We start from the raw sequence: 18,862 nt of genomic DNA, 5'->3' as shown, positions 1-18,862 counted from the left end.
AGGAAATTGAAAGTGATGGTTCTTTGCATGTGCAAAATAATTTTGTCATCATTCTAGTGACTTGCATATAGCAGGAAAATATTTTGTTATAAAGCAGTGCATAGCATTTGTTGAGTGGCCCTTGGATCTTCATTTGTGATTTTAACCATCTTTCTGTTCTGAGTTTTGCTCTAATTTGCGTAGCTGATTCCTCAGCATGCCATCCAGCTACAGTGTGTTTTGTTGCATGGCACCCAAGTGTTCACACGTGTTTTGATGTGACCAGTGGTCGGTTGGTTCTTCCTGCATGTGTTTGGCTACAAGCTTAGGTCCTTGAGATCTGTATGCACTTTCTTTTCTCCTGCTTTGGCCTTTCACAGTCAAAGCAATTTGCATTTCTGGCTAATGGTCTGCAGTTGTTTCTCTCCATTGCTCTGTTCCTGCTCTGTGACTGTTCCTTACCCTGTCATGCTCTGGTCGCTTTTTGACATGTGGTTTGGGGTTCCATATATAACCATCAAGTTTGTAATCTTTTTGGTTGGTTTCCTCCTCTCTGTAACTGGCTGACTAGTTTGTAACCACTGCTTGGTGACCTGGTGTTTTTCCCCCACTTTCTCTTAAGGTAAGGTTTTCTCTTTTTTTCCAGGACCTGGGTGTGACCAAAGTGGGCCACATGAAGAGAATATTACACGGGATCAAGGAGCTGAGCCGGAATACTCCTGTCAGCGAGGTTTAGCCTCTGTTTTCACAGCCTGTGTCTACCATTCCCACTAACTGCACAGCAGTCACCTCACAGAGCAGATGTGCTCACAACTGTCTCTACTGAACAGCCAAACTGCAGCTGTTCAGAGCTCATATCAACCAAGCATGGTGCTACCTTTTTTCCTGTGGGGTACGGCTGCATACAGTCAAGAGGCACCTTATCTGCACTGAGGCAGAGCCTCCCGAAAGAGAACTCACTTGCTGTTTGAAGAACCATGTCCTCCAATGTGGGAAGTTCTGGTTCCAGTGATAGTGCAGGACTCCTGACAATTGCAACACAGCTACCTTTACTGGATAACTTCATCACAGTACAATTATTCAGGGCAAAAGATATATTGGCCAGTCTTAGTTCAGGAGCATCTGACAGTCTTTTCAAACTGAAAACTTTCCTGCTCATCAGTATGTCTTACCTGTATCTTAGAGCATTTCAGTGGGACGGAGCTTGTCCTTGTGTCTTACTAACCCATTTTTAGCAAGCCTGTAGTTGCATGTGATTTGCATCAGAAATTCAAAGCCAGTATAGACCTCCCCTTACCAATGAACTCCCAGTGATCCTCACTCACGTATGCCTTGCAACAAACAATGCATGTGGTTAAAACCGCGTGGTCTTCCACTGGGCCTGGCTCTCCTCTTTCAGCCAGTCACAATGGTACAACGTGTAGGTTTTCAGGCATCACAAACAATTGTTTGGAAATTCCTGACACTAATTAAAGACAAAATTCTCAAGAGCCAAAAGATTACAGGAAATCCGCTCTGACTGCATTTATCTTCAGGAGACCAAATGAAGGGGAGAGGAACACTAACTAGCTTTTTGGGCCATGCAAGAAATGTAATGTAATGAAGTAAGATATGGAACAAGTTGCTCCACTTTGACGTGGGGAGCAGCATGACTGGCAAGAGCCAGGAGTGGCTTGCTGTCCATTTGGTCCCACTGTCGTGGCCACAGAAAACAAAGCTCTTGCTTTTCTTCAACTTGTAGTTGCAGAAAACTATTTCTGTCACAAAAATTACGGTCTATTCATAGTACTTGCATCTTTTGACCTGTCTTGGTTCCAGCAGCTTTTCCACCTTGCTTCTTTCTCTTCCTGCCTTGCTCCTTCACCCCAAGATGGATACCAAAAGATTAGGGTGCCTCAGTCCTCCTGGGTTGTACTCCCATGAGAGCAATCGTCCTGTCAAACATCAGGGCTCCTGTAAGAGCCCTGAGATAAAGAGAATTGTTACAGAGTGGACAAGCATCGTAATGAAAACTGGAGTATGTTGGTAAATAGTCTTTGGTACCACCAACAGTGGAGCATGGAAAAATCAGTGCCTCTGATTCAGAGTTCCTAGACGGCCTTCAAATTTCCGCTGTATTGCCTGACCCCAGTCAGGTGACTGTTAAAGCCCGAAGACCAGCATGCATAATTATATTGCCATGTTTATCACTGCAGAAGGAATTTAGGAATATTCAGTGCTGTAAAGCTGGAGAGACAGCAGGAATTTTTAATTACTTTGTAATTTTGTATGGTTTTTGTTTCTTTTTTTTTTTTTTTTTACAGTGGCAGTTGTCCACCTATGGCTGCAGACAAAGAAATGGTTACATACACAGTGGCATGAGAGATAATTTCCTGAGGACGTCTTTTTCTTTGTTGTTTCTAAGGATTTTATCAACCTGACATCAGCTCTGTAGTCACAACAACAATCAGCCAAGTTATTTTATGTAAAGTCTTGTCTGTTTCAAAAGGTTGTGGGCTGATACCATGCTGGGCAAACTCCATTGCATTCTTTAAGGCTTCACCAAGGATTATTCTGACTCTCCCTATCTGTTTTTAACTCATTCAGCCACACATTTCCTCTCAGCCTAGTGAATTGACAGGGTTTGCTCATGAGAAGTTAGCAGAAGACTAAACATGCTTCATCAAACTAGCAAAATTTCTGGTATAAATACTGTGGACTGAACAAGAAATATGTTCAGTTTTGCTCTGAATTTGTTTCTTCTATCTATACATCAGCAATTGCTTCCCTGGCCATATTTTTTCTTTGTCAGTACAAAACCCTGTTACTGTATTGAATTCCTGAGGTGTCGGATGAGTAAGAATAGTAGACATAAAGTGTTTGGGACACTGAGCAGCATCTGCATGAGAATGAGGAGAAACCTTCACTAAGTAGAACCCCAGGACACGTCCTTCCTCACTGGTGGCAGCGAGGTGCAGCTCACTGCCTGTCCCCAGGAGCATGCCTGGTCAGGATGTTCATGTGTTTCCCCGGAGAGCGCAGCAGGGCGCACAAGGCAGGTTGTAGCTCTGTTTGCTCCTTTACCTGCTGAAGGAGTTGTTGCTGTGAAGTTTCTCCGGGGAACGTCATGATTTAAGGTGTATAAACAGTATGCACTTGCCTTCTTGGCGTTTCTGGGGGATAGATTCTTGCCTCATTAGAAACAGCTCCTCTGTACTTTTCCTGCTCAGAGTAACGGGAATCCAAAGAGTTATTACATTCAGGCTTGTTCCTTCATTTGTGCCATATCTGGAGAGGCCTGAAGGCCATTAGCCATGTGCTATGGGTGATGATTCCTGCAGAGACCAATTTTCCTGTCTTTTACTTTTATATTCTGTCCTGTTGATAGGTTCAAATACTTTTTGTGTAGGTGCACATTTTATCAAAGCGTTCATAGCCAGTATATTCCTGTCTATTTTTTACTGAAGGCAGGGAGGGAGTTCTACCTTCTTTTAAGAGCTAGAAAATGGGATCCATATTTAACCTGAGTGCCTTTGAATATGTATTAAGGTTTATATCTAACAAAAAGTTGTAGCTGTATGTGTCTCACTGGGAAAAATGCAGATTGCGGTTGCAGAGATTTTGTGAGTAGACTAGTATGATTTGTGTCAAAAATCAGTGAGAACTATCTGCAAAGCAGGCAGTCAGGCTGAACTTCTGGCTACGTTATTCTGAGTTCCTCTTCTGGCATCTGATCATTTTTCTGTGGGAGAGAAATTCAGGAAAGACGATTAGACAGTAGACATATCTGTTTTGCCAAAAAAAAAAAAAAAAGAGACTCTCCTGCAGTCTCAGGTAAAACACCAGCTTGAGAGAAGCTAGAACTGCACACATCACGTGTATGTTTAGTCTCCTGAAAACGCTACTCTTGTGGAAGCTTTGTGCCACCCTCTGTTTATCAACCCTCCCTGTTGGCAGTGATTTGGAAGGAGCTGGGGCAGTGTCTGCGGTGAGCTGGGCATATGGTTCCACGTGCTAGGATGAGTTTTCAGTATGTTGTCTCTCATTCTGGCACTGCCCTGGAAACTCACCCTGAATGGCAGGTTCTGGGGAGTAGCGTGCCCTGTGTTAGGATGATTTGCTTCAGTGGGATTGCATGCAGTGGAGACCAGAGGGCGTTTGGGCTCGTGAAGGAGCTATCAGCAATGTCCTGCTCTGCCCGTAGGGAGGGCTGTTAGGCTAATGCAGTCCTTCTGGTTTTGCGTGTGGGATCTTGTGGTGCCCAGAGCTTGCGGCCCTACTGCGGGAGCCTTGCAGCACAGCGGAGCTGTGGCTCGGGGCCCAGGGGTGCCGGCGTGCTGCAAGAGCCTCCAGCCCTGCTGGGGCCTCCGCTGCCCGTCCTGGGAACGTTTCTGCACCAAATCGTACGGAAAGCTGTGTTCGTTGTTTTAGTGTTATTTAAAAATGTGCATACTATCTATGTGATTTAAAAAGACTGTTTACACAAAATATTTTGTATCTTAAGGTGTGTGTACTGTAAAAAAGAAAAAAAAAAGAAAGGATGAAAAATGATGTTTTTCTACAACTGTCAGCAGTGACTGCATGTCTGTATCACCGTCCACCAACTGTTGTTCCTCAGGGGTCTCCGCGCCATTCCTGTGATCCTGTCAGAAGCATAGGGAAGCAAATGAATCCCTGTACAGTCTTGGGAAGAAGGTTTTGTGCCTTAAGAATGGGACCTGCTTCCCTCCTATTTATTGTGTTAATTTATACAGTTACCATGGAAATGTCTCTTGTATTTTTTTGTACATAGTTTACTGTTGATTGTTGTAAATAAGTTTTTTCTTGTATATAAAGTAAACATGTTTCTGAGCTTCCAGTAAATATTCTGTTACTGATTTCATTGTGTGAGAAAGCTGCAATGCCCACTTGGTGGGAACCAGCTAATAAAAATCTGTGCTGTGATAAAATGGCTTTATCCTGAGTTGCATCAGAAGTTCGGAGCTGTTCCTTAGAGAGAAGTGAAATGGTAAATGCAGTTGTTGTAGATTGATTTTGTGTTGGTGTAATTGGTGTGAGGTAGTTTTATGTAGTTAATTTTTTATTGGCTCTATCTGCAGTGAACAAAAGAAGAGGTGTTTAAGAAATGATGGTTCTGCAGTCTCTCGTCCTGGTTGTAGTTCCACTGTCTGCAAACCCACAGCTGGATGGGAAGCACTCTCAGAAACTCAGCATGGCATTTGTCTGTCAGTTAGTCTTTCTGCTTTTGTGCTGTCAGGAGTGAGCAACTGAAATTCCCATGTGCTCCTAGATCTCTCGAGTCTGTGTGGTGTGACCACAGCTTCCTGATCGTGGTGGTGCAGTGCCCTGGTGAGAGGGGAACAGTTGTTGCCCTACTCTGCTTGGGCCTCTATGCTTTCAATTTATTGCAGGCAGTAATGTATACAGTAACTGGAACAAGTGAAAAAATATTTACAAAAATGTGGGAGAAATTAATTTTCTCATGAAATGTGGAAATTGACTGCCATAAAATGATACCTGTAAACTTGAAGCTGAAGGATTCAGCTGAGCAGTCCACGTATCTCGTTGTGATGGGCTTTCTCTTCCATCTGTACCGACTGATGTGTTTGTAAGATGTTGACAAGAAACGTCATACAGACTGCTTTTAAACTGAGAGGATGGTCATAGAGTTCCACAGTGCTGTTGCAAAAGCCAATGGAAAGTAACATAAGGTTGTGAATATTTTCTCTGTGTAAAAGACCTTGTGCTTGACAGTTAAACTGAAGGATATACTTTGTCTTTTTATGGAGGGAATAGTTTATGTGACAGGAACATAAGAAATCATGGTGATGTTATATACTGTAGCAAGACGAAAATGGTAAAAATTCATCATTAAAATGTTAGTTACTTAGTTCTAGTCATAAAGAGAAAAGAAAAATTACTGCCTTTGCTCACACACACTGGACCTGAGTGTCAGGCTCTGCAATAAGCACCAGAGAAAACATGCAAAGAAAGAAGCAGCAGAGAGAGAAGGTACGTTTACTCCTCTGATGCAGGTAATTAATTTTGGTCTTTTTTATTTAGGTGGCAGAAAGTGATAGGAAGAAACTCTTTGCCCCACTCAGTGTGTCATTACTGGGTTATCAGGGCTGCAGTCCTCTTGGTTTGATTGATAGCGATCTAATGGAACTTGGGATGGTGGAATGGGTTGGGAGGGAGGTGTGCTGTAAAGATCTTGAAGTACCAATGAGGGTTGTTTTTTTTTTTTTTTAAAAAAAAAAAAGTGTTCTCTGGCTTTTCCCCATCTTGTCCTGTGTGTTGTTGGGTTGCAGTTCTTACGTTTTTTGTTTTTTTTTAAATACAGTATAAAGCATCAGGAGAGCTGAGCCATCCAGATCTGCTCCCACTGAATGGGCAACACTGGAAGCAAACAGGTTTAGAACAAGCCCTGTCATTCCTTACTTGTAAAGTAGCTTAAGCATCATAAGGTAAATTCCTTGCTTGGCAGCCCTGTACCTTGTTGGGATTAGTAACTGTGTGCCCTTCTGGGCCTTGGGCAAGCTGAGATATTTAATTCTCATGTGGGCAGAATGAAGATAAAACGGTCATTATAGGTAAAAAGTATACTCTAGTTTTCTAGCAACTTCTCTCTGAAGAGTTCCAGCATTATGCTGTCTTATCAAGTGACCTTTAAGGTAGTAGTAAGTCATAGTGTCTTCACAAGAGAGGAAAAAGTTGAAGAATTTGCATATGACCTAAAAGACACAGCACTTCTGTTGATGTCAGAGTCAGTTGTAGCATACAGCTTTTCCTCAGGGGTGTGGGGAAGGGGGAAGATTTAGGCTTCTTGTCCTCATAAGCAGGTTGGCTACCAGGCTGCCTGAGGAGGAGTGTCTCCCTTGTGTTAAAAGCCATGCACAGCTGCAGCCTCCAATGGGTATACAGTTAAGCAGAGAGCAAAAAATTCCAGAAAATTTCCTCTAGAAGAAGAAAGCAAAGCTTTTGGCTGCTTTATACGCAGAATATCTTTAAAAAATGAAGTCTGAAACATCCATGATACTTCCTTGCTTTGGGGAAGTGATTTCCTTCGATTATTCCTGTCCTTAATACTGTGTGAATCATGACTTTCCACTGTGTTAATTAGAATGACATGGAGCCTCCTCTGTATTACCAGTCTCTCATGAAGTTTCTCTGTTTGTTCCTCTTTACAATCCTGTAGTGCTCCTCAGAAAAATTGCTCTTCTTTTAATGAAAGTCATTTAGAAAGTAGTGAGCCCAGCACTGTAATTGTTTAGATTGAAACAGTTCCCTGGCATGCAAAACTGGGCAAATCTCGATGTATTCTGGAGCATCTTTTCTTGAATTCCCTGCTCCTGGAGTTAAATGTTTATGCAAGAACCCAAGTGTGGGCTTTTAAAATACATATTCTGTGGTAGCAAGAGAAATGGCAAAGGAGGAGTTTAAGAGCCCAAAATGCAAGGGCTGATGAAGAATTAAGTTCGTTCTTTCTGAGTATAAGATAAAAATAAGAAAATGAAAATGTTCTTAAAAGGCTGATGTATTGATTTTAAATGCTATAGGTTGATAGTTGATGTGCTTGTCCTAAATTGCCAACCTATACCAACTCTTGGAAGCAAAAGCGTAGTGAAAAACATGCAATTTATGCGGCAACAAAGCACTGTTTCTAGATAGCCAAGTCAGCTACAAATATTATTTGTGTAGTAGGTGGAGTATATAATAATACACTTGATTCCTGTTAGATTTCCTATTTTGTTTCATGTTGGTCAGGTGTTTCATAAAACTTAATTTCAGAAAAAGGTCTGCTATCATTAATCTCAGATGATTTTTTTTATTGAGTGGTTGAATTGAGCAGCAAAGCTTCACTGTACACACATGTCTTTCACAACTGCAGTTTTGGATGCCACTTTTTTTTTTCTTTTTTTTTTTTTTTTTTAGCATGAGTCTGAAATGGATGAACTTAAAGTCCACGGCCAAGTTTGTAAGGGAGAACGAAAAAAGTTTTTCAAGCAGTTGGAACTGTCCTAAACAGTGTCAGTAGATGTGAGCTGAGATGGTAGAGAAGCCTAGGCTACCTGTTCCCGACACTGGGGTGGCACTTTCTCTGATGCGGGAACCAGAGGGACACGTGGCTGTGCAGGTAATTTGCATGAGGATGTCATAGGCTGTATGGCTCACAGAGGTACTGCTGCAAGAGCTGCCCTCAGAGAAGGGGAGCACTGGTTCGTACCATCTCTGATTTATGAAAATTTCTGAAAAGAATTGTGCTTTTTCTCTAAAATGTTTAACGTTCAAAATGCATTAGAAGATTTTGTGCAGATGAGAGCTAATCCAGTATGCCAAAAGATGCAGCGAGCTGGCACAAGCTTCTTGCCCTGCCTTCTCAAAGCAGGCAGCAGTAACGAGGGTTAGAGGCTTTGACTTCTTGTGGTGGAAACTTTGATGAGAAAGTAATGTGGAAAGACTTAAAAACAGCGATCTCTGTCCACATGGAGTGACTGAGGGCTTTGAGGTGGGGATCTCTCAGGGACTTCAGCACTGGTGTGGTTACACTTTCAAACCGAATATAACCATTACTATTTGCCAGAGAGTCAAAAGAAAAAAAAAAAACAAAACAAAAAACTACCACCACAAAACAGATTTGGAAAAGGCAGAAAGGATGCCTCAACTATTTCACTTTTCTCGTACATGAAGGTAAATTGTCAAGCTCCCCCTGAGCTGTGTTTGTTTAATGACTAAAAAGAAAGCACTTCATGTCACTCCAAAGAGTAAATATCTGAAGTTATGGATTAACTAGGTTCCAGCAGAGCTCATGGCGGAAGAATAGATCACGCTGATTCACACTGAATAAAGCAGTAAGTGCTTCAAAAGTATTGTATCGTTCAGGATTTCACAGTACAGCTTTATTTAATGAAGCATGAAGCTTGTAAAAAATGTCTGGTGACAAGGGGAGGATGTTGGGCAGACAAGAAATGTTCTGGGTAAGCTGCTGATGGGTTAAAGGGAACTTAGCAAACCAGTCTGGAGGGCCTCTAACAAGCGGCTGCTTTGGAGCCGAAATCAAAGAGAAAATCATGGCACAACACAGCATTCAGTGAGGGAGCTGCTGTGTGAAAAATAAATGAAGGAACTGGCTGAGCTCTGAGTCTCCAGCATGGGGGTTTTGCTGCAGCTCAGTAGTGCAGTCCCTTTCACACCTGCCTTCTCTTTTTTTAGGGGACTTCTGCTGCAGTATGTGGAAGCTCGTCACCATAGGTGTTCTGCTGGCTGCCTGCTCTTCACAAGTGTGTAGTACCTCAAGTAAGTTTTCATTTTTCAGGTACTTTTCACCCTCTTCCAATTGCTGCAAGCATGTTTCTTGCTCCCTGTCAGCGACAGGGAGTGGCTGGAATTGTTCCCATTAAGGGATTTGGATTCCTCTAACAGGTTTACAGACAGTGCAGGGCCATGATGGCTGCCTTGGCGTAGCGCCCATGAGCCCTGCAAGCTGAGCATCACAGCAGAGGCTTGGGCTTGCTTCTGCAGCGCGGCACTGACAGGCCATGTTTTCTAGAGCAAGCTCCCTTGCAGTGCTGGAGAGGGGCTGTTGCTCTGAGAATAGCATTCTTGAAGAAGGACCACTGCCAGTTTTCAGCCAGCTCTCTTCCCTGCTTGTGCTTTCACATTTTTGTTTCTAGTATTTTACAGCCACAAAGATGCAAACCAAGTCCTGAAAATCCAGAAGCGGGCAAACTCTTTTCTGGAGGAGGTCAAACCAGGCTCTGTGGAGCGTGAGTGCAAGGAAGAGCTGTGTGACTTTGAGGAAGCCAGTGAGATATTTGAAACCAGGGAAGCAACAGTAAGTTGCTTCTGTAAGGAGGAATATAAGACTTAACCAATAGATTATTTTCTTAACGTATTGCAAACTGGGATGTGGGAGATCTTGCTGTCAGCCTTCCTGACTCCTAAGGTAGAGACATGTTTTTGAATGTAATTGCTTGACAGAGATTGCCAAGTTATACCATTGCTTGTTTGCACCGCAGCACTTGGTTGCTCATGTCTGTCCCACCTGGCCCAGTTTTGAGTTTTAGGTCCCAGTTAGGTAATCCCAATCCCTGTATGACCCCATTGGCTATTCTTGCTACCACTGAGTTTCTCCTAGTCCTTCCTATCCTAGATACATAGGATGAACCAGTCCTTGCTGTCCCTCAGACACCAGATTCTTTTTACAGTCTTCACAATGCCCCTGTTTTGCCTAACTAGGCACAAGTGTGATTTTATTTCAGCAACACAGGTGACTTACCTGGCAGTAAGAGACAAGAAAACAAAGTCTGTAGGGATGTTGAGGGATTGTGGTGCTGATGGGTGAGCAGGGCAGGGGGGATCTATGCTGAGGAGGGCCATGCAGTGCATGAATGTTGGGGTTGGCCAGTTTTGTTGTAGTGTATGTTGCTATACTGCCAAGAAGAATTTGACCAACACTGTTGACTAGAATGCTGTGCTGTGTTGGCCAAAGCCGTCATACACTTCAAATCCCTTGCTTGTGATAAATATGCTTCTAGTTTTAATATAAACTTTGTTTCTCTACAGCTAAATTTCTGGAGCAAATACGTAGGTAAGTAAAAAAACTTTCCTAATCATCTCTCCCTGTTTCCTCAAGGTTAGCTGGTACTCCTCCTTCCTGCTGCCACATATCACATACTGATTTATATTTTCATTCTCTTTTATATGAGGTGTGCAAAGAATGTTTTCCTGTCATATTGTATAAGCAACTTCTTAAAAAATTCAGGTGCATCTGTGTCTATCATCAGTCACCTTCTCATAGCAAGGGCGCTGGTCAAAAGTGATTGCTGATACTCTGACCCTGCCTGACATGGGTCCAAAGAGGAGCCCCACCATTGCTCTCCACTTCTGCAATAACTTGCTTCTGCCCTGTCTGCCACAGGTTTTGCTCTTTTGTTCCCTTCTGCTCGCTCCCTCTAGAGCTGTAATTCAAAACCTAAACAGGTGCCCTTGTCTGGGCTAAGACCACAGAGTTACCACCATTCAGTGGCAGAAATGGTGTGTGGTACTTGGGAATCTGGGGAGGATCTGCTCATGTTAATGTTTGATCTGAGCTGTGGTTCAAGGGCTGAGTTTTTCTGCCTCTGTTTCAGATGGAGATCAGTGTGAGCCGCAGCCTTGTTCCAATGGGATGTGCAAGGACAATATTGGAAAGTTTTCCTGCATCTGTAACAAAGGCTGGGAGGGAGTGTTGTGCAATTATGGTAATGCTGTCTTTAATCCACGATAAAATAACATTCTTCATGACAGGGATCTCAGTGTATAACAATCGACACTTCTGGCATTGCACAGTATGCTTGCTTTCATTATTGATGTGAATTCTCTGTTACTTCATGATGTGGTAGAAGGATTATCTGTGCTTATCTAAAGCAAAATGAAGTTTGTGTTGCCATGGGAAGCGTTTGGAGATCTGAGATATCTGTGTTTTACAGAACTATTTCTGATATTTTTGTAAAATGGGATAGGAGTGATGTTACTTTATTTTTTTTATAATACAGAGAAAAAAACAATCCACTGCAATATTTTATTGTCATTACTGTAACAATGTCTTCCCTAGAGAAAAGCTCCATAGTGTATTTAATTAGGAGTACATACACCATGTATCATCAATGCTTTCCACCATCTGACTCACACTAAGTGACAGAATTTTCTGTTCTCCAGTCTGCCTGCCCAGACAGTAATCTCTGGGTTCCCAGTCTCCCCACTGTCTTATTCTGGACCAAGGTCTATTTGCTGTCTGAAGGGCCCTAGTGCCATTAAATCCTGCAGCTGTCATCCCAAATCCACTGTCAGCTGTTGCTCACTTGAATCAAGATGTCATTTTGCCACTTTACCTTCCTGTGACTCTGGCTTTCCAACTTCTCATGCCTCTTGTTCCTTTTTTCCCCAGAGGTGAAATACACCAACTGTTCTGTCAATAATGGAGGTTGTGAACATTTCTGCAAGGATGACCCTGCCAACCAGTGCCGCTATTGCAGCTGTGCATCTGGGTACCAGCTGGTAAATGACCATACCACGTGCAAGCCTGTAGGTAAGAGAAGGATGTTCACAGGAGATTTGACAGAGGGTTATTCAAACGTGAAATAAGGGGAGTTTGCAGGAGAAGTATTTGCACTGCACTTTGTACTACTTTTCACAACAGCCATTCCATGCAGAATTATTCCGTGCCTGTGTTTCCCAAATCCATACCCACTTTATGACCACTAATAGTCTAACCTGTGCCTGTGTTTGCATCATGGAGACACATAGAGCAATCTGAAAAGTACCTCCTCTGCAAGTGTTGAGGGAATTCCTTGAAGCCAATGGATTGTATTGCCCAGGTTAGGGAGCCGGGGGGAATGCTTTTAGAAGAGGTTTTATGTTGGGTGAGTTGGTCTGTGCTAATTAACTTCTCTGCATCTTCTGTAGTGGAATTCCCCTGTGGAAGAGTGAAAATGGACTACATTGAAGCCAAAGCAGGATTCAATATCCGTCTCATTGAGGGAAAAGCAGGAAGAAGGGGAGACAGCCCTTGGCAGGTAAGGAGAAAAGAATCTTTCACAACAGACAGTTCATGCCATTCCGGAACAGCTCTGCCTGCCTCCCTATTCCAAGGAGACTCCTACATTGCTAGTTGTGGCATCACGTGAAGCTAAGATTCCCTTAGCTCAGCTCTTTCAAAAGCAACCAAAAAGTTGGAGTAACAAGAAGAAATATCTGTTAAGACTCTTGGCCTTGCCATTGTTGTCAAGTTTTTTACCTTGTTGAGAATGTCAAGAGAGAGGATAGTGATGACAAATACCTGCTTTGTCACTCCATGCTGGGGAATGACACTTAATCACTGCAGCTCATGCTGCCTGATGCCCACTCTAGGTATTGTAACAGCATTATTGTAGGAGTGTGAGGTAATCTCTCCTCTTCTGCAGGTATATGTTTTTATAAGCCTTGCCTGTTTTAAATTCAAGTTAGCAGATTTAATCAGCTAAATAAGTCATAGCTTTACAGAGAAGGTTGGGATGTCACAGAGAAAGAGGAGACCTCGCAGACCATATTATGGAACTAGTGAATGCATACAATCAGAGCCTATCTGTCTCTGACAATAAGGCCTTTTTACACCATCAAATGAGAATTGCAGCATGAGATGACACACTGTCTTCTGGTGTTCTGTGCACACAAAAATAATCCCCTCATTTGAGCTCTGCCTTTCAAAGTTTTGGAGTACCAAAGTGCTTTCTTACAGTGACCAGCATAGTCCTCTGCTGGTTTGGATGAAGCCAAATTTGGGAAGAATATTCAAAAATTTTTGTGGGTGTTCCACTGAGACTGTATTCGCAGTGCTTTTGCTCCACTGTAGAGCTTTGGCTTCAATGAACATGACATGCTTTGGTGCTTGATGCATCTGTACATTTTGCAATCACAAAGAAGAATGTGTACCATATTTTGTGAGCCATGCTTCCTGCAGTGTCAGACCTCTCTGTTTCTTTGTTTCAGATTATGCTGCAAAATAGCAAAGGGAGATTTCTGTGTGGGGGTGTTCTCATCCATCCATCTTGGGTCCTAACGGCAGCACACTGCGTTGATTCAGGAGAGGGTTTCAAAGTAAGAATTGGTATGGAAAAAAATCCATCCCTTTTTTTTAAATACGACTCTTTAATTCCCAATGTGTATCATCTCAGGAGAAAGACCAGCAGGTTATAAAGACAGAAGTCCTGGATGCCGGAGTGGATTGTCTAGGAAGTATTTAATATGCACCTTAGCACAAAACAAAAAAGATCAGTAAAACCACCTGATTTCATTTGACCCTGTATCAACCTTACTGTGGAAGTGGGCTGATGTCTTCTGAGCACTGTTGATTGTCTATACAATAGAAAGACTGAAAAGTCCATTTGGGGAAATCTCTTCTGCTTGAACTTTTCTGTTGATGAAAGTATTCAAGGTTGTTCCAGTACTGAAAAAAAAAAGCCACTCTTTACAAAACGTATATGAAGTCTTGAGCTCAAGAGGAGAATGTCACAGTGCCTCTTCCTGCCTTTTGATACATTTGAACAACATTACTTCAGAGAGTTTTAGCAGAGCAGGAAAGGCACTGCAGCAACACTGCCATTACTGGCATTGCTGCTCTTAAGCATGAGAAAACCTCTGCTGAATACAGTACTAATTCTCAATTAACAAACAAAAATAATCAGTGTTCCATTCACATTTAAGTAGAAATTATTTTTCAGATTAGTATTTTCTGTCTACTGTTGATGACATTAGAGACATAACAGCTCAATTCCTTTCTTTCTCCTTTAATGAAGAGAGGTTGTTCTCAGTAATTGGGAAAGTCTTGGAAATGTGCTGTCTGTATGCATGTTCCATATATACTGTGGATGTGCAAACATTTGAGACGTGAGACACTAAGGCACGTGTGGGTGGAAGTGTTTATGTCTATCATCCATTGTTCAACGTACAGGATGAATGTAAAAAACCATGTGATATACCCTTGTGACCTTTTAGAGCCAGAATATTCACCTTTTCCAAAGAGAGACATCAAGTAGAAGTGAATGTGCTAGCTTGGAAATAGGCATGCAGACTGCACATCCCCAAGCACTTCCAGTTACTGCTGAGAAGTTTTCTTCCCTGTGAAGTGATCACTTAACATACGTATATTCAGTTACAGTGAGGCCCAAGAAGCGGGAACCTGTGCAGGTAACTTGGTAAAGAGTCTTGGAATGTTTTAGGGAAAAGCAATCATCAGATGTGGTGTTTGAATGCTCAGCGGTGCTAGATGGAGCTTTGATGTAACTTGAAGGAGATAGGTTAGTGGGAAAATTTTAACTAGGGGAAATACTGAGGCTCCACCCGGCCTCATACTGCAGGTCCTGGTAGAGATCTATGCAGTGTGACAAGCTTTCAGCTGGGATAGAGTGCCCAAAGATCTCTCTGCAGGAAAGAAACAAGGGGTGGTATCCGTCAAGAGAATCTTGTGGTAACCAAATAAAAAGATGGAGCATAAATGATTTTCAGTGGGCAAAGAAAATTGTCAGCACTTGAGAACCATGGTTTGGGAAGATCAATTTTTTGGTTGAAATAAAACTCAAGAAACACCTCACATACAAATTTGGGCTGAGCATACGGAGTAATTTACAGTGTGAGGATAATCACCAGTAAGGGCTCAAATTTCTCCCCCTCTCCCAGCTGCCCGAAAGACCTTCCTTGTTAATAGAGGAAGAAGCAAGTGTGTGGCCATAGACTGAGTTATCACCTATGAGAGAACCCCTCTTGTTAAATCTCAAGGAATCATACTGTGGTGAAATAGGAACCACATAAGGGTCCTCTAGTGTTGTTTGGGTTGGTGAAGAAGAGGTGGGCATGCGGGACAGATGTCCCTGGTCAAGAAGAAAGGAACTTTTTAAAGATTCACCTAAGCATCATGTGTTTGTCCTTTTACATGTACCTATTGGGCATTTTGCTGCAACTAAGAAAGCAGTCCTCATCAGAGGAGGACACATGTTCTAAACTGTAGAGATATCCACCATTAAGACCATGAGATACATGGAACAGAGTTTTGAATGGACACATTGCCATGCCTGTGAGGGCAGATGTAAGCCCGATGATGGTAGTGAATGTGTCTGTATCAAGACTGCACAGGTGATATTAAACCTGCCTCCATCAGTCTGGGATGCCCATCAATGTTACGGCCTCGTCCTGCTGCACCTTTCTGCTCACGATGTGTAAGGGTGGAACTGGAGGGGAGTCTCGCATGTGGGTTTGCGCTCGTGAGCTTGGAGAGTAGCCTTGTAGCAGGATTCACATGGCTTCTTAGTGTCTGAAATAGAGAATCATAGAATCGTAGACTATCCTGAGTTGGAAGAGGCCCACAAGGATCATTGAGTCCAACTCCCTCGTAAGGAAGCTGTAGGCCGCGATGAGGTCTCCCCTCAGCCTCCTCTTTAGGTCTCAAAGTAGGTGAAGTTTTGGAAGATAAATTTGAGAACATCCCAGATTTTCTTCTTGTGGCTTTTGTTCCTGCATCTCCAGTTTGCATCCAGAAGTGTGTTCCAAGATGATAGGTGAATGTAATCATATCTGCATCAATTCAGAATGCCGTCTCTGCCATCAGAGAACAGGTTCCTCATTTGCTCGTTTATGTAGAACATCACAGCAATATTTTTCTGCCAGCAGCAAAAAGATTATGCTTCTCCTCGGTGTGGGGGAGGAACTGGGTGCTTTTCACACAGGCTCCAGGTTTGGTATGTCCAGGTGTGGATAGGAAGTCAGGATGGTATTCTCTTGTGGAGAGGTGAGGGGGAACTGTTGCTACAGTAGCACCCATCTTAGAGCTGTCCCCTGCTTGTTCACAGGTGTCTCTCAGGATACAGATAGTCATGGCCATGCTTGTATACAGAGCACGTGAAGCTCCTACGCAACTAAACTGCCTTCTTCAAGAGGAGGTGCTCTGACAGTGATCGAGTAGAATTATTCCTGAGCCCCAAAGTAGAGATTTGTATCTGTGAAGACAGGAATAAACCCCTGCCTCTTATCCTCGGAAATCTACCAGTCAGCCCCCTGCCGCAGTGGCTGCAGAGTGGGAGAACGTAGCAAGGAAATGTGCTCCCTGGGTGCTGGGACACTGCCACCACAAAGAGGAGATCGCAGAAAAAAATTGATTTGTGTGTGACGGCTTGGTAATAAGAAGTCCTTCAGGCTCTGGTACTGCATGATGCAGGTGATCACTCGAGCAGTTTCAGTAGTCTGAGCTGTTTACCGAGGCCATGTATGAAATGGCAGTGGCCGTTGACAAAGGAACAAGATGAGAGTCTCAGAAATAACTGATCTGGACGTCCAAGATCCAAAGCTGGAGTTACAGGGTCTTTTGAGAATCTATTTCTGGAACTGCTGTGGGTCATAAAGTCCCTATGCTTGGAGACACTCTCACTCTTGTACAGAAAAAAAAACACAGCAGCAATACCCCATTGACAGGTTCAAGCACAGCAAAAGGCTCCAGAAGACCTTGGTAATGCAAAGTCAGAGGAACTTTAAGGTTTGTGTCTGGAAGGATTAAAGTAAAATTGAAGGAAGTAAAAAGTTAATTGGGGGGGCAACAACTGTGAAGGACAGTATTGTGAAGCACACATCTGAAAAGGTGGTAATAAAGAGCAACTTTGAACTCACTTATAGAGGGACTGAGAAGGAAGAAGGCGTGCCACTGTCACACTCCTGCAGCATGGGCAGAGGTGAGGTGCCAGCATGGGTGTCTTGCCATCTCGTGTGCTCAGATGCGTGCCTTCCTGCAGCTTGAATGTGCAAAGTGGACAGATCTCCAAAGAAGTATTTTAATCCAGTAAATACTGAAACGTGCATTGGATGTAAGCTTAAATTAACTGATGGCACAGTTCAGAAATGCAGCAACCACTGTTAATTGCTTTTTGTGGCTACTTCTCGTTCTATCAGAGAGATCTTCTCCTGTCTTTTCCAGTGTATCACACACAAATGACTTGCTTTTGCCTTTCTGTCCCTTTTCAACCTAGTTTCCTGCTTACTTTTGCTTGACTGCATGGCTTATGAAGTGTCCATGGTCATGTAGCACAAATAGAAACTGAGAATCAAAAATTCCTTAAAATACAGATGCATGATTTTAGAAAGGAATAGTCTTACCAATCAGTCACGTTTATCCTTTATATCCTGAAGGTCAGTCAATCTAAACAATGGTTATACAGCAAAAAAAAGTAACGTACTGTTATAAATGCCTTGCATTGCTGTATGTTTGCTCTCCTTGCTTTTAATGGTGACTCCAAGAAGATTGTTTTCCTTCTCAAGATCATCTCTTCAGTTGAGCAGGTGTACTGTAATAAGAACACAACAGGGCAATACAGAGGCAATTTCAGTCTCCCAACTGATGATCATAGCTCTAGGATACTAATTAATTAAGTACAGTGTGTATTCATGAATTAGGCAAATCTGGAAGGTCTACAATGTGTGCATCAAGTAAAAAACTGTTAACCTATAACATAAAATGAACAAGTGTCTATTTTACAAGCAAATTAAAAACGTGAAGTAGAGTCCTAAAGCCCCATTGTACTGCAGGTGCTTTGGTGGCCAAGGTGAAGGAAGGCTCCCTTTGTTTTGACAACTGAGAATGTTCAGGAGCATCTCTCATCTTCTTGTTTACTCCTCCAGGTAAATACCACCGTCTCCGTACTGAGGCAAATGAGCAAACCATTTGGGTCGATAAATGTGTGAGCCATGAAAATTATACCAAGGAGACCACCGATAATGACATAGCCATGCTGCACTTGGCTGAGCCTGTGATGTATAACAAATATGCGCTCCCTATCTGCCTTCCCACACGGGACCTGGCAGAGCACGAGCTGACAAGGAACGGGAGGCAGATGATAGTGACTGGTTGGGGCAGCACAAGTGATATGGAAAAGAAGAATTACTCAACTCTCCTCAGCTACATCGAGATCCCAATGGTTCCCAGGAACGAGTGTGCACAAGTGATGAGATATGTTATCTCTGACAACATGCTGTGTGCTGGGACTTTAGGAGACAGAAAAGATGCTTGCATTGGTGACAGTGGAGGCCCTATGATCACTAAGTATAAGGATACTTGGTTTTTGGTAGGACTGGTGAGCTGGGGTGAAGGCTGTGGAAAAAAGGAGAAATTTGGAGTCTACACCAAAGTTAGTCAGTACTTAGAATGGATCCAGCACCACATAGATGAGATGTCACCTTCTTGGAAGGGTTGATTCTGGTACTGCAAGCCTGGAATATTGTGGCTATGTGCCAGTGACAGTATGCAGTGTAATGTACTGTCAGATCTTCAGTATTAAATATTGAGTATATGTTAACCTTGTGTAGTGTTTTCCTTGGTACTTTCTCCAGGTTATGTTGTTTATTTGTA

General features: G+C 42.8%; 2 protein-coding genes across 10 annotated transcripts in view; both read left to right on the top strand.

Annotated features, from left to right (window-relative positions):
- Positions 1 to 6,202, top strand: part of DGKD (diacylglycerol kinase delta) — a 66,622-nt gene extending 60,420 nt beyond the window's left edge. For all 7 annotated transcript variants that reach the window (XM_067002632.1, XM_067002631.1, XM_067002633.1 and 4 more), the window contains one exon: positions 626 to 6,202. In XM_067002632.1, coding sequence (XP_066858733.1) covers positions 626 to 753 — 128 coding nt within the window. In that variant the 3' untranslated portion in view covers positions 754 to 6,202. The remainder of the gene's footprint in view (positions 1 to 625) is intronic.
- Positions 6,203 to 6,228: 26 nt separating this feature from the next.
- Positions 6,229 to 18,809, top strand: LOC106040266 (vitamin K-dependent protein C). 3 transcript variants are annotated; one of them, XM_013188023.3, is made up of 10 exons: positions 6,250 to 6,425; positions 7,894 to 8,095; positions 9,172 to 9,255; positions 9,633 to 9,793; positions 10,525 to 10,549; positions 11,091 to 11,201; positions 11,888 to 12,028; positions 12,406 to 12,515; positions 13,468 to 13,585; positions 18,136 to 18,809. In XM_013188023.3, exons 3-10 carry the CDS (start codon positions 9,189 to 9,191, stop codon positions 18,705 to 18,707), a joined length of 1,305 nt encoding a protein of 434 aa, XP_013043477.3. In that variant the 5' UTR covers positions 6,250 to 6,425; positions 7,894 to 8,095; positions 9,172 to 9,188; the 3' UTR covers positions 18,708 to 18,809. The 3 variants fall into 3 exon arrangements, with proteins under 3 accessions (XP_066858751.1, XP_013043477.3, XP_066858750.1); XM_067002649.1 differs by having other exon boundaries at positions 7,894 to 8,810; XM_067002650.1 differs by having other exon boundaries at positions 6,229 to 6,425; positions 7,894 to 9,255; positions 13,468 to 13,575; positions 18,136 to 18,335.
- Positions 18,810 to 18,862: the final 53 nt, after the last annotated feature.

The sequence above is a fragment of the Anser cygnoides genome, chromosome 9 (genome assembly GCF_040182565.1).
Source record: "Anser cygnoides isolate HZ-2024a breed goose chromosome 9, Taihu_goose_T2T_genome, whole genome shotgun sequence".
Lineage (NCBI taxonomy): Eukaryota > Metazoa > Chordata > Aves > Anseriformes > Anatidae > Anser > Anser cygnoides.
The sequence above is the reverse complement of the archived record's forward strand: the minus strand, read 5'-3'. Positions and strand labels throughout refer to the sequence as shown.